Source organism: Callionymus lyra, chromosome 11, assembly GCF_982586985.1.
Source record: "Callionymus lyra chromosome 11, fCalLyr1.hap1.1, whole genome shotgun sequence".
NCBI classification, from domain to species: Eukaryota; Metazoa; Chordata; class Actinopteri; order Syngnathiformes; family Callionymidae; genus Callionymus; species Callionymus lyra.
Window position 1 is genome coordinate 26,052,553 of NC_141828.1, and position 16,049 is coordinate 26,068,601.

The window sequence follows — 16,049 nt, forward strand, 5'->3', positions numbered from 1 at the left end:
TAAACCATGATAAAATAAATTTCAAATTTGTATTATTTTACTTGTTTTAAATGATGTTCTTGGTTTTCCTTCTTTTTATACATCACTTTTCAGAATATTCCTTGTTGATATAACAGATCTACCATTATTCTTTTGCTTTTTCCATGTTTATAATATGATATGTGTAGAGCATCTTCAAACAAGATAGAATAGAATTAGAAATAAAGTTCAAATAAATCTTTTGCTCTTTTTTTGGGATTTTTTTCTTTCTTTCTTCTTTATTCATCCTCTGAGTATTCCTTGTTGAAATAAACATGACTTATTATTATATTTACAGCGTTTCCCGTGTCTCTTTCAAAGATTTTAAAGAGGATCAAATAAAGAACAAGTCAATAACAATAGTCTGTTTTTTTAATTTTATTTATTTTTAGTCTTTCTTCTGTTCATAAATCCTTTTATTCTGAGTATTCCTTGTTGAAAGGAAGTACATTTATATATAAAAGCTTTGATTTTCTTTTACCATCTGTTTAAAGTGTCATTAAACAAGGTAAAATAAAATACAGACAAAAATGTACATATTTATTGTCACATTCCTACTTTTAACTATTATTTTCTTAGTCTTCCTTTTTTTATTCATCTTTTGGAGTATTCCATGGAATAAATTGATTTAATGATCTTTTTACATGCTTCGTGTATTAGTTTGTGCATGTATTACGATCAAATAAAATCTGTCATTTTCCTTATTTCCATAAAAAGACAAAATTTTCTTTGCCCCTTCTTTCGTCATGCTTGACGGACCCTCACATCCCATCATTTAAGAGTTCTAATGGTGAAAATTAAAAGATATATTGTTTGTATATTGTATGTTTTTTTTTCTGCTCACAAGGAGAGGAACACTTGTTTGTTTGTGACTGAAGAAAAATATTTTTCTCTTAAGTCATTAGTTATTGATTAGACTTGACCAGCAACTTAAGTGTGTTTAAAATGTAACACAAACTATCTCAGATTTAATTAATTATTCTATTTTTTTATCTAGGACTTACTGTATGTGTTTTCATTAAACATTTTCGTATGACTTTTTGTTATTTTAGTCTGAAAAGACAATTCTATATTCTCTTTACTGAAAGCAGTAGAATAATTGCAAAAATAATTATACGATCCTTCAAAAACCTTTGGGATCCAGGTGGTACTCAAAGAAAAAGAAAATGTATCAGTACCTTGTTCGTTTCTTAATACATTTTGAGTTGTTGTTGTTTTTGGCTAACAGAAAAAATAACACGTACAAAAATTTATTAAACTCATTAAATTGTTGTCTAGTTGATTTAGTATTATCAGGTAAATATTTGTGAAGTTTACATTTATCATTCATCATATTAATCAATAATAACCTGGATAACTTCAAAAATTAAATTTTGATAACAGTTCATTTATAAAATGGTGTTGTAATCATTTGTTGTAATTGTATGTAAATCAAAATATGTAAAACACATGTGTCAATGTATATCAGGAGTAAGAGTAAGATAAGTAAGCATCCTTGTCAGGTGGAGGTGAAGGTGTCATCTGCAAACATGTTGATATTGTTGCAGGCAAATGTGGAAATTAAGAAAAGAAAATCAGAGTGTTTGAACTCAACGTTATTAATGTGTTTATTTAGTGATACAACTTCATTTAAAAACACTTCCTGTGTATGACTACTGCAAATGTTTGTTGCTCAAGAGAACCCTTGGAAGAAACTTCTCAGCCCTGACGGAAAACCAGACGTGGAAAATTCAATGTGGTATGATGGTGAAGAGTGGCAACAGCTTGAGAACACATTCAGGCACTTTATTTATTACAGACAACACAACACTTTTCCTCCCAATCTCGTCTCTTCGAGCGTCTCCAGGTCCACAAGTGCAGGCTTGAGTGTCCCTGCTGAACCATCAGCCCTTTTTTTTAAGAGGTCACTGACCGGCCAAATCCACTCTCCCCACTGTCACCACCTGCAGATCCTCTTAGAAACTCTAAAGGTTTGGGCACATGATCACATGATCACGTGACTCACATGATGATAACATGACTCAAACTGATCACATGACACACATAATGATCACATGACATGCATAATAATCACATGACAAACCTAATGATCACATGACTCACATAATAATCACATGACTCACATAATGATCACATGACACACATACTGATCACATGACACATATAATGATCACATGACTCACCTAATGATCACATGACTCACATAATGATCACATGACAGGCATTGTGATCTAAGGACAAAGTCAACATTGTGTAACGGTTGAAAATTGTTTGATTATAGTTGAAAATTGTTTGATTATAGTTGAAAATTGTTTGATTATAGTTGAAAATTGTTTGATTATAGTTGAAAATTGTTTGATAATAGTTGAAAATTGCTTGATTGTAGTTGAAAATTGTTTGATTATAGTGGAAAAATTGTTTGATTATAATTTAAAATTGTTTGATTATAGTTGAAAGTTCTTTGATTATAGTTGAAAATTGTTCGATATAATTTAAAATTGTTTGATTATAGTTAAAAATTGTTTGATTATAATTTAAAATTGTTTGATTATAGTTGAAAGTTGTTTGATTATAGTTGAAAATTGTTGGATTATAATTTAAAATTGTTTGATTATAGTGGAAAGTTGTTTGATTATAATTGAAATCTATCTATCCATCCATCCATCCATCCATCCATCCATCCATCCATCCATCCATCCATCCATCCATCCATCCATCCATCCATCCATCCATCCATCCATCCGTCCATCCATCCATCCATCCATCCATCCATCCATCCATCCATCCATCCATCCATCCATCCATCCATCCATCCATCCATCCATCCATCCATCCATCCATCCATCCATCCATCCATCTATCTATCTATCTATCTATCTTTCTATCTATCTATCTATCTATCTAAACTGTCTATCTATCTGTCTGTCTGTCTGTCTGTCTGTCTGTCTGTCTATCTATCTACACAATAGACCAATAGTGTCTTTACTTAAACTCTCCAAAGTGCTCAAACTTTTCTTTTGTCGTCCGGTAACCTTTTTTTTTTATTCATCTGGATCAAGAATGAAGTGGTAGCGCCAGATCCTTACCAAAATAATCTTTACGCTCTAGGATCCAGATGAAACACGAGAACACCCCAACACATGTTTCTTTTACTTCTTTTTTTTTAATTATGAGGCAGACAAACAACTTCAGCAAACAAAAATATACTGACAAGAATGACTTTAATTCCAGGAGATACACACATGTATATGCCAGCGGACACAAAGTGATTAATGACAAACAAAACATTTTCTACTTAAATATCAAAATATTCAGTGCTATTTTGCTTTGAAAAAGAAATAAATTAGAGTTGATAAACTTTATATACATAATACTGTACATCATAACGGGCAGGAAACGCGTCACTAATGGCAACCACAAGACCTGACCACCATATTTCTGTATTTTTTCAGGATGACGTTGGAGCTGTCGTCGAAGTACAGCACGGATATGGCGTTGAGTTTGGTCGGAGCACAGCACGGCTTTGGCACATTATCGGGGAACATGAGATGGACCTGGAGACACAAGCTTCATTCAGGATCGAACATGAAGACGAGGTCCACGATTCACTCACCAGGGTTTGCACGATGGCGTGATTCGTGGCGTTCATGTGTGCGTTGAGTGGGAACGAGCACTCGCCGTCGCAGTAGAATGCAGCATAACCCTCGGGCGCGATGATCCAGTCCTGGAGTAAAGAACGACTCATGAAGATTCAAGACTTTTAGTTTCAAAGCATCTCCTCACCTGCCAACCCAAGTCTCTGAAGCTGACGTAGAGCTCGTGTTTCTTGCAGGCCTGCTTCTGTTCACTCATGTTGAAGTCTGCAGGAGGAAAGTTTCATCACTTAACATTTAAAACAGAACATTTTAGTGTGAATTCAAGGGTCCATCAGGAAAATGATTCCATCCATCATCCATCCATTCATTGTTTTTGTTTCATCCATCGATCTATCCACCATCCATCCCTCATCCTCATCCATCCATCATCATTCCATCCATCCATCAATCATAAATCCATCCATACCTCATCCATCCCTCATCCATCCCTCATCCATCCATCCATCCATCCATCCATCCATCCATCCATCCATCCATCCATCCATCCATCCATCCATCCATCCATCCATCCATCCATCCATCCATCCATCCATCCATCCATCCATCCATCCATCCATCCATCCATCCATCCATCCATCCATCCATCCATCCATCCACCCATCCATCCATCCATCCATCCATCCATCCATCCATCCATCCATCCATCCATCCATCCATCCATCCATAAATCCAGCCATACCTCATCCATCCCTCATCCATCCATCCATCCATCCATCCATCCATCCATCCATCCATCCATCCATCCATCCATCCATCCATCCATCCATCCATCCATCCATCCATCCATCCATCCATCCATCCATCCATCCATCCATCCATCCATCCATCCAACCATCCATCCATAAATCCAGCCATACCTCATCCATCCATCCATCCATCCTTCCATCCATCCATCCATCCATCCATCCATCCATCCATCCATCCATCCATCCATCCATCCATCCATCCATCCATAAATCCAGCCATACCTCATCCATCCCTCATCCATCCATCCATCCATCCATCCATCCATCCATCCATCCATCCATCCATCCATCCATCCATCCATCCATCCATCCATCCATCCATCCATCCATCCATCCATCCATCCATCCATCCATCCATAAATCCAGCCATACCTCATCCATCCATCCATCCATCCTTCCATCCATCCATCCATCCATCCATCCATCCATCCATCCATCCATCCATCCATCCATCCATCCATCCATCCATCCATCCATCCATCCATCCATCCATCCATCCATCCATCCATCCATCCATCCATCCATCAATCCATCCATCCATCCATCCATCCATCCATCCATCCATCCATCCATTCATCCATCCATCCATCCATCCATCCAGGTGCTCAGAAGTTGAGCTGGAGACAAAGTATCTCCAACATGTATCGGGTCTGACCCAAGGTTTCCTCCAAGTTGGAGATGCCTGAAACATCTCATAAGGCAGTCGCCCAAGAAACATTCTAAAACGAAGCTCAACTGGAGTACATGTGGAAGAGCAGAGGTTCTGCTCTGAGTCTCTCCTAGTGAGTGAGCTGCTGATTTCATCTCAAAAAGAAAAGTTATTAGAGTCTCTTGTCTCTTATTCTTTTGGTCACACGGTCGGTGACCACAGTTGAGAGCAGCAACATAAAGAAAACTGAGAGCTTCAAACTATCCCACGATATAAAAACACTGACCTCCACTTTTAGCAGCGCGAGACGACTCCTGTGGTCCCGTAGATTTGTTGCGATTGTGGTTCTTCTTCTTCCCGCCTGCAGCTCTGACCGAGCGCAGCAACACACCGCTGGCCTTGAAGAACGCCACTAAGAAAGGCTGCTTGGACTGAGGCCCGTTCCTTCCAACCATCCCAGCAGACTTGCTGTTAATGCTCCGCCCTTCACAAAGGAAAAAATATATAATAATAACATATATATATATAAATATATATATATATGTTATTATTATTATTTGTTGATATATATATGTAGATGATATATATATATACACATGTATATTTATATATCATCAACAGAGAATCGATACACATTTACAGAGTATATTTATCTTCCTTTTGTCTTAAATTCATAATCATAACAATTATTGGTTCTTTTCATTATTTAAATGGCATATTAATAAAGTAATTTTCATAATACAATTTATTGTTGTTTATTTTAATCTAGATTATTTGTGAAATCATGAAATAAAATTAAAAAAATATACATATTTATCTTCCTTTTAAGTTATGTTCAAATAATTCAATAAACCTGAACATCAGAAACGATGTATATATATACAGTATATATATCAAGAGGGAAAAGGACCACATTTTTCCCCCAGGTCTGATCTATGTTGACCACTTGAGCTTGACCAATCATATTAAAAAGAAGGTTTTCACAATAAAAAAACAATATTAGAAACTAATGGCCAGTGTGACGTCATAGTTCAAAATAGCTGCTCTGACTCGTTTAACAATTTATACCAAGTTAATTTCTCAGACGAAATCAAGATTAAATTAAGATGAGACAAAATAGAACTACCGTCCATGGTCTCCACACAGAGCTGAAGGCCTAGATTCTGCTGTGGGTTCATCACCCAGTGGTTGCTCGTCACCGTGATGTCGAACACCATCCAGCCACCATCTGACGCTGGAACCCTCTTGGAGTCCAGCAGGAACGTCTCCGCATCCCTGCAGGAAAAATAAAAGGCGTTAAAGACACGTCTTTGAAAATCTGTTTTATTTTTTTTCAATTTATTTTAAATTCTTAGCCTTTTAAATCCAACATTGTCTGGTGGGACTATTATACATATTTATTTAGTTTAAAAGGCTATGAATGAAAATATATTGAAGTTAAATACATTAATTGAAAATAAAAAAATGTTTAACTCCATTATTTAAAAAAACAAATACAAAAAAGTATGTTTTAATAAATTTGAATCAAACTCTATGTAAAAACAAAATCAACATTAAAATGTATATTTTTTTGAATAAATTATTAAATAAAAAAAGTGTTACACCTTTAAAAAGCCAATTATGGAATAAATATTATTCAATGCTTAAAAAAACTAACAAAAAACAATTCAATAAAAAGGTAACGTCATCGATATACTTCCATACTGTATATCAAAGTAGTTCTCACACAAAGTGGCAAAACAAAAATCCAAACTCGAATCTCCTTCAGGTCAAATGCAGATTCTGTAGTTTAATGTTTCTGGTTGAAAACAGCCGTCGTCCATATGGAGCAGAATTATTCATGCATTTATTACATGCATAATAAAAGTCATGTGGAGCTCCTTGTACAGCTCGACTTCCTTCTTGAAATGTAGAACATTAAACGTACATCCTGTGATATTTTACTTATGGCACCAAAGAACTTTCACAACCAAGAGCGGAAATGTTCGTCCGACGTCGTCATCCGTGTTTTTCTAGAAGGTATTAAATCTCATAATATGAGTTAAAAACCTATAAATATCAGAGGTTAGAGGTACTTTTCCTGTCTTCAGCAGGTTATAGCCACAAGAAGATGGAGTTGAATTTCAGCACAGACAAAGAAAAAAAAGAAAGAATAAAAGATATATAGCGTGGGGCAAAAAAAGTAAATTAATAATTTTTAATGTAGGCATAAGGATGTTGGTTAGATTGGTACAAATAGTGACAGATATTTGTATGTATTTTATTTTAATCTTTTTACATTTTTATTTTATTATGAATTGTTATTTGAATTAAGCTTGTGGCAGTGGACCATCAAAACTTGCTTACATAGAAGAAAAGAACACATAGAAGAAAAGAAGAAGAGAAAAAATAGAGAATCGCGAACAGAAGCAAGGTTAAAAACCGTTTTAGTTGTGAAACATTGTTTAAAAAAATGCCTTGAAAATGAACACTACTACTAACCTGTAGAATGGAGGTCAACTCCATCAGATTAACAGAAAAGGGAGGACAAGAGGGAAAAAAGTCCCTGATGAATATTCTAATATGTATATTTTTGACGAATGATGAATACAATATTTAATATGTATAAAATAAGGCTTATTTCCTTAATTTCAAAAACTCTCTTCTTTCGCTCCTGCAGTTGTTGTTTTTTTATACTTTCATTTTTATCTACTCCCTGAATAAAATCAACAGAAAACTATGAATCTGAGACGGCATTAATCCACTTAAACAAACTATCCAAACAAAGTGTTTAAGCTGCCCCCCTTCCCTCCTGACCTGACTTTTGAGGGCCCAAAGGGGGCCGTATCTCCCCTACAATCACACACACACATATTTTAGGAAACCAAATGTGGGCCCACGTCTGAGTGCACCCTTGTGTATTCAGCTATGTCATACTTTCAACTTCTGGAATATTGTTAAGACAAGAAGGTGGCAGGCATGAGAGTAACCACCAGAGCCACAGAGGGAGCCCCCCCTCCCCCAGAGCACTCTAACCCGGGCCCTTGTGGACTCATCTGGGACCGGGCCAGCTCAGACACGGCAGGATGAGTGACGGCTGATGGGCCTTTAGAAGTGGCCAACACACTAATGGAGTTGACTTTATCCAGGAACTATATTTGAGAGCTGGTGTGACTGAAGAGCCACAGATTCAAATGTTCACTTTGAAATGTTTCCTCAGAAACAAACAAAACAACAAAAATTGTTCTTGAAGTAAGTTTTTTTTTTTATAATTAATTATTAATTACCTATTTCTTTAAATGAGTTTAAACGATTTTGTCGTTTAACATCAATTGATTACAGTTGAATAGTGTTTGATTATGGTTTTAATATTGTTTGATTACAGTTGATAATTGTTTGACTACAGTTAAAAAATATTTCATTACAGGTGAAAATTGTTTGATAATAGTTGAAAATTGTGTATGGTTCAAAATGTGTATGTGTATGATGTTTAAACAAACAAACAACAAATGTCTACGTTAGACTACAATTGTTTAAAAGCTTCAAAATTTGCTTGAAATAAATAAATGATTTATTTCAATCTAGTCATTTCAAAAGTGTAGGGTCCATCAAGCTAATATTTCTTTCTTGAAGCTAAATCTTGTACAGGAGTACCACTTTGAATATACTTCCGTCAACCGCCTTTTAAATGTTTCTTAATATTTCTAAGGAGATTTACTAGATAGAGATAATAGCTTCATTTTCCCTCGTAAATAAAGTAGTTCGGCCGTGGAAAAATAAATCCTTGTTTATAACAATGTTGACTACTATTATAATCCTTCCTACTACTTTGGTTGTCAAATGTTGATATTGTATTAAACTACACAACTGATTGTTTACAGTTAACTGACTTTAGAAATCTTTTGCTGATGTTCCTTAATGTGAAATAAACTCGTATTTTGCGGAAGTGATGAATGTGACGTACCTTGTTTCTGCAGCTTTCTTCTACATCTTAGGAGATCATTTTTCCAGAAGTTTCCATTGGAATATATATTTTTCAATTTTGTTGTGGCAATATCACTTTTTCAGTGATGAAAGTTTTTCTCGTGAAAGTATTTATATTTAGTTCTTGATGATTGAAGTTGGTACCTTTACAATCTGACTTCTGTTAAAATTATTAATGATTAAAATGATTGAATCCTCACACGCTGGTTCTGGTTTTCTTGTCCGTGAGTATTTTCAAGATCAAGGTATTTGTATCTGATCAACATGTTAAAGCAAGTGTTTGATTAAACTTACTTGTTTTGGAATTCCTTGATGACTTGATAGATGCTGACCTTCAGCGTTACGTTTTCATAGCGGGAATGACTGCGGTCCTTGTAGATCCGAAACTCGGCTGCCGTGACCGCCTCGCCGTCAGGAATCTGCGTCAGGTCGAAGCGGAACTCCTTGTAGTGTCTCCGCTGGTGTGAGAAATCTTTGTCCTTCTCCACTGGAGAGGAGGGGGGGTTGTTATTCTTTTTTATGTTTCTCTGAAGTAACCACAAAACATGACTTCACCTCCTGAACTATGTGTTGCTCAAAAGAACTATATCAGCGTGAATGCAGAGAAAAAAAAGACTCATTTATCACATCTTCCTTTACATTCCAGGTCCAATCCAAACATTTTGACTCCCAACAAAAGCACTTTCCAGTTCATTAAATCAGTCAAGTGAGTACAGGTAGCGTTTCCCAGACAGGCCCTCTACTGTGTGCCCAACTGCATTCTCCGGCCGTGATGAATGGGCTGTCAGTTTAGAAAAACAGGCTGATTTCAATTAAAGACACTTTCTTCTGCGTCTCCTGCGAGATGAGAGACGAGACAGGATTCTTCAATGTCATGTGATTACCTTGTGACCTCATTCTGGACCCGCCATTTCAATCACTTTAAACCAATCAAGTTTGCGCTGATTGCGACTGCTTAACTTGTTTTTATTAATTACTTATTTTTATTATGAATTACGTGCCAAAAAACGTATTTATCTTGAGTCTTTCATGCTAACAAACCTATTTTCTTATGAATTTCATACTAACAAAGTTATTTTTCTTGTGAATTTCATGTTAAAAAATGTATCATTCTTTGCTTAACATGCTAGAAAACTTCTGTTCCTTAGGAATTACATGCTAACAAACTTATATCCCTGTAAATTACATGCTAAAAAACTTATATTCCCGTAAATGACATGCTAACCAACTTTTTTTTCTTCAAATAATAGACAACATACCTGCTATGTATATATATATATATATATATATATATATATATGTTTTATATCTGAATGAAGTGCGTATAAAGTAAATAAATGTTTTTTACAGACAAATAACATGCAAATATTCCCAACGTTTGTTCATTTTTTGTTTTACGAAAGATTATAGCAGTCATAATGTTTTCAGCAGCTCAAGGAACAATAATATCCTGTGAGATCCTGGCAATGACTGAGGACAAGAGGATACAGTTGACCACAGCTGCTTTTAACATATTTTGTCTTTCAGTTCTATTTATTCAACCAAAAGAGAGTGGAACAATTTCAAGCTGTCACTAAAATTCAGTGTACCCCAAAATTGTTTGGTTCTGATCAAAATATATAAAAATCGTATGATATTGTGAGCTGAATATGTAGCAAATCGAATGGTATCATGAGATCAGTATATCACTGGAGCCATACTGGGAAGTCAAGACAACATTAAGAAACTATAAAAACTAAATTACAAATATTACAAATGCATTTTCAAACTAATGAGACGTCTCATGAAAGTTTTTGAATGTCTTTCTGTAGTTTATAAAACATAAACTATAGAAAGATAAACCTTTTAAGGACATTTACAATTACTTAACTAAAAGTTTTGTAAAAAAGATTGTACGTTTTTTTTCTGTGTCAAGAGTTTTTAATTTTTATTCATGAGTTGGAAATGTGTGTTGACATTTTTGTCAATAGTTTGTAAATTCCTTTAAGTTGTTTGTCAATTACTTGTCACTTTAGACTTTGCAAACGTGTATCAGAACTTTGTATATTTGTTTTTCATTTTGTTATAAGGATTTGCTAATTTGTTTCAAGCCTTTATTAACTTTATTTATTTGTATTCAAGACTATACATTTGTTTGTAAATTAGTTTTTAATACGTTTGTTTCAAGAATTTGTAAATGTGTCTTGGTAGTGCATTGATTCGGTAAATTTGGTTTTAAGACTTTTAAGACTTTTTTTCATTTGTTTCTGAGCCTTTGTAAAAACATTTGTAATTTGGATTCTAATATATAAATGTAAATTTGTTGGAATAATAAAACAAATGTATAAGACTGTAAATTTAAACGTTTTCCAGTTAAGCAATTTTATTAACTGTATCAAGTTGACCGATTAAAAATGACATTCGAGCGTGATGGAGGCAAGAGAAGAGGCGACGCTTCCATCCATGATATCACGGTCAGATATATTATCAGGGGAAAGAAAGCGTCTGTGAAGACTTAACACTTGAATGTCAAGAGGTCAAGAGTGACTTTACTCACGGGCCGTGGTCCATTAAGAAGGAAAGGAGCAGGAGCTTCTTTGAGATCAAAGTAAGAGTCACGTGACAATGAGGATGAGTCACAGATAAACAAAAAAGTCTGCAGTAAAGCTGTGTGAGACATCAGTGTTTGGGACACACTTGAGGTCACTGGCTATATTTGGGAATACAGTAATAAAGACAGAGCCCCATTGAACACTCCATTGAGAGTCACCAGAACCAGAGCCTTCAAGGCTGACAGCGAACAAGCGGGCCACGCTGCTGAGTGGAACCAGATGGGCTGAAGGTGAAGCACTTCCAAACTCACTACCTGAGAATTCACTCGTTGTGTTTGAGTGCTTAATAAGGAAATAGACGACACAACCTGACAACACTTCATTCTTTTGTCCCAGACCTTAAAAACCTTCTCTTGTTCTCTGTGTCTTAATATTGAACTCAAGCCTGTGTTTGAAAGTCTCTCGAGGCAAACAGGCGTCAGTCAACATCACTCCCACTTTTAAGAACAGGAAGTCATTAAGACCAATTTTCTCAAGGTCAGACAGTCATCAGATAAGTTTGCTCTGAACTGCAGGGTCAAAGGTTACAGCTACTGAACAAACATAATAATTATACAGATTAACTGTTTTTAAATGGAAAGCAGAACAAATTCAAACAGATATGTTGATTGGCTGAGGAGGAGTTTAGTAACTACAAACAAAACAACAACACTTTGTTCATATAAGATTATATTAGAGTCATGTTGAGTCCCAAAGTTAACTGTACAATACCTTCTAGAATTTTTTTTTAGTCTGTTGATCAATTTAAATCACTATATTGATAAGTAAAATGTAGATTAATTTTCCTTTTTTATCATCAGAAGATAAATCTTTATCAGCGTTTACTTTTCCAAACATCATCTTTATCTTTAGTGTTAAAATGTAAATGTTGTTTAATCTTATTTATTGTTATATAATTCGGAATACGATCTATTTATCTTCCACACAAATGGCAGCAGTGCCTTGTATTCCTGAAACAAAAGTGGTCACAGAGTCAGAATGTTTTATTTGTTGTTGAATTATTTACTCATCATGTTAATAAAGCAGGATGTTGTTTAAATGTTGGAAATATGAACACATGTGTTAATTAAACATACATTTATATTATTTATACATATATTTGATCAAAGTCACTGGATATCACAATATTGGGTTGTGTATTTTTATAATGTCTGGATCTTTAAAAAAAAAAAAAGCTCTAGCTTATGTCCAAAATAATAAAAATAATGAATATCTTGAGACACTGCATCCCTTCAGCACCAGTTTGTATTTTACTTTGACTTAGAAACTAATGAAAATGACATGAAAAGTTGTATTTCTACTCTATCCTATTTTATTTTTTTTTGAAAAAAAACACTTGTTGTGTGTCAACTAAAATAATGACAGCAAATTGTTGCACAGACAAAGTACACTAAAGCTAATAACAGAAACACTACATTATTATGTACAAATAATGAGTTTATCCTAAATCGTGAGGAAAAACAACAACTTTATAGCGTGTGAAGTACATTTTTCAGAAAGATGTCATTAACAATGTCTTGTAATTGCACTATAGAAATGTGACAACTGTTTACCTTTGTCTTTGTGGATTTCTGACAAAGAGAACAGGGCTCTAAATCATGTCAAAATAATGACAATATAAAAATGTATTTTCCTCATGAGACTTTTGTTTTTTTTTCCTTTCACCTATCAACCACACTAAGAGGCCGACTATCTTACAACATTACAAGTGAAAACATAATGTCAGAGAAAGCTACAAAATGATTTTGTTTTAATATTTTTCAGAACAGGTTCAAATGTGTAGAATAAAATGACAAAATCCCTTTGTCAGCACAGGAAAAGTGTTGAAAAAGATTATAAAGCTGTAATAAGTCATAATCTTAATTGTGATGGATAAAGACCGAATATACGGAAAACAAGGTTTTTATGTCCTTTTTGGTTCTGTCTTTCTATTGTTTATTTTGTGTTTTATTTCATTATTTTTCTGTACTGACACTTCAAAAAAAAGCCAATGGTGTGTTTACAAAATTGGCAACACATTTTTCTCACTCTTCAAATTTAAAGGTATATTCAATTCAAAATGATGTCTTGAGAAATAAAGCACCAAATATACTTAAATTTCCTAAAACAACATTAAAGTATGTGGATATCACAATACAACCAGATTATTCCGCCATTTTTTGTATTGAATGTTTTATAAAAATTGGATTCCTGAAAAAGCTCTAGATTTTTCAAAACAATTCAAATATTAAAATGTTCATGTCCACAGATAAGGTTATTTTTTATCATTATCATTATAGAGCAGTTTTAATGTATATTTGATGTAGATTCTATTCCAAGTATCTCTTGTTGTACACTTGAGCAATAGGACACCTTTATAAAATATTTAGGTGTGTTTCCTTTTATTATACTGTCAATATTTGACACTGTGTTTGAAAAGATATTGTACTCTGAGCCACTCAGTATTTGGAAACAGTAAATGTGATCCAATAAATCACCTTTGTGTGTTGTGTCTACACTCACCCAAGTTGACAAAACTCATCACCATGTCCGCGTCATTGAGGACGTTGGTGTCGTGCGCAGAGGTGAGCGCGGGGCCGTGACCCATGAGCAAGGGGGCCGCTCGGTACGACTGCGCCACGCGCGAGTACCCGTGCTGGACACTGTAGTGGCCCTTCCTGGAGTGCCCCTGAGCCCGGACCCCCTTGCCTCCATCCTCGTCCAGCGCCATGGCGTTGTAGAGGTCGAGCATGAAGAGCGGCGCGGAGGACGCCTGCTTGCCGGGCGAGAAGGGTCTGGGTCTGTGGGGCAGACCCAGGATGGACAGGATCTCCCGCTGGATCTCCTTGCGCTCGTGGTTGCGCAACCTTCGGTAGATGAAGCTGGAGTGCACGTGGTTGTCAGTCAAACCGCAGTGCGCGCACGAGAGGAGGCTCAAGTAGGTCCAAGCGAGTCCAAGTACCGCTCGGTTCATCCTGGCGGGTCGGGGGTCCAAGCTACATTTCTGGGTGGAAGACAAAGGCAGGCCCACGTGTGTCTCCTGTGCGCGCAGCAGAGGAACACCTCGAGACTCTTGGAGGACTGGTGACCCTCATCCCAGGGCTGGGGAGAAGGTACGCCCCTCGGGGTCGTGGACACCCCTGAACGTCCTGCAGGGTCCCTCAGAGACGGTCCCACCTCGTCCTCCTCCAGCTCTGCTCCCATGACGCGCGTGTAAGTGGAGACACTTGAAATGTGAGATCCTGAGCCGAGCGGAGGAAGAATAAAGAGGCTGTGAATCACCTCGACTTACTGAAGTTCGCTCAGACTTTACAGTGACTTCCTATGTCACTGGGAGAGAGAAAACACAAAACTAATGATGGTTCAGCGATGACGTCACTGACGAGTCACAAACAAATGAGTAAACTAGACACATGTGGACGTTTATTCACCAACATCATCGACATGTCCAAGTTATTATCAGAAGTTCAGGCCAACGAAGTTGCCTTCAGGACAGTGGAGAGATGTTGGCACCACCCAGTGTGCGTTCAGTGTACTTGAGGTTCCTCGTTCAAAGTTGATTTTATTATTATTATTAAATATTGACCTTTAAAATGACGATTCAAACAGTCATGCCTGTGTTCCTCATCTTAGTTATGATGTGTTAATTCGAGTGTTTATTAGGGCCACCTATGAAAAAAACAAAAACCCAAGATTAAAGTCGTTTATTACGTTTCTTACATAATTAAAGATGTATATATTATAGGCATTATATTCATTCCAAAAATAAATTCATTATATTGATTAAATTATATATATAACATGAACTTAAATCTTGAAATAAATGTAATATGAACGACTTTAATCTCATAATAAATATATACGCCTATAATCTCGTAATCAAATGTTATAACGAGATTAAAGTCTATATTTTTAATTTAGTGTTATTTACACCTAAGTGTTCTGGAAGTAGTTTCTAGAGAAATTAAAAATCTGGAACTCTTTGCTCCACCTGCTGCCCCCACCACTTGATCATGAAAGAGCGGTCGGAGATGGATGGAAGGATGGATGGATTGATGAGTAGATGGATGGCGTTTGAGTGGAAACATAGATGGATTGATGGATGAGTGGATGGATGGATGGATGATGGATGAGTGGATGGATTGATGGATGAGTGGATGGATGGATGGATGGATGATGGATTGATGTGTGGATGGATGAGGTAATGGATGGATTGATTAGTTATGGATTATGGATTAATGAATTCAATCAATTAGGGGATGATTAATATTTTGATGGATTGGAGTGAAATGATGGATGGATGGATGGATGGATGGATAAAATGATGGATGGATGGATTTACGAGTGGGTGGATGGATGGTTGGTTATATGAATGGATATATGAGTGGATGGATGTATGTATGAATTCAATTATGGATGAATAGATGGATGGATGAGTGAAATGATG

At 35.9% G+C, this 16,049-nt stretch overlaps 1 protein-coding gene across 1 annotated transcript; it reads right to left on the bottom strand.

Annotated features, from left to right (window-relative positions):
• Positions 1-3,377: 3,377 nt before the first annotated feature.
• bmp5 (bone morphogenetic protein 5) lies at positions 3,378-14,680 on the bottom strand. Its single transcript, XM_087802996.1, has 7 exons — positions 14,126-14,680; positions 9,327-9,519; positions 6,196-6,344; positions 5,356-5,553; positions 3,802-3,878; positions 3,632-3,742; positions 3,378-3,572 (listed from the first exon to the last, which is right to left on the bottom strand). Exons 1-7 carry the CDS (start codon positions 14,574-14,576, stop codon positions 3,423-3,425), a joined length of 1,329 nt encoding a protein of 442 aa, XP_087659122.1. The 5' UTR covers positions 14,577-14,680; the 3' UTR covers positions 3,378-3,422.
• Between the last annotated feature and the right edge of the window lie 1,369 nt (positions 14,681-16,049).

Bases quoted from the DNA above. Each gene is read 5' to 3' on its own strand.
- bmp5 (XM_087802996.1), bottom strand. From the start codon at position 14,576: ATGAACCGAGCGGTACTTGGACTCGCTTGGACCTACTTGAGCCTCCTC. The intron at 9,520-14,125 runs GTGAGTGTAGAC...CCTCCTCTCCAG, and splicing joins GATGAGTTTTGTCAACTTGG to TGGAGAAGGACAAAGATTTC. The intron at 6,345-9,326 runs GTAAGTTTAATC...TTTTTCCTGCAG, and splicing joins ATCAAGGAATTCCAAAACAA to GGATGCGGAGACGTTCCTGC.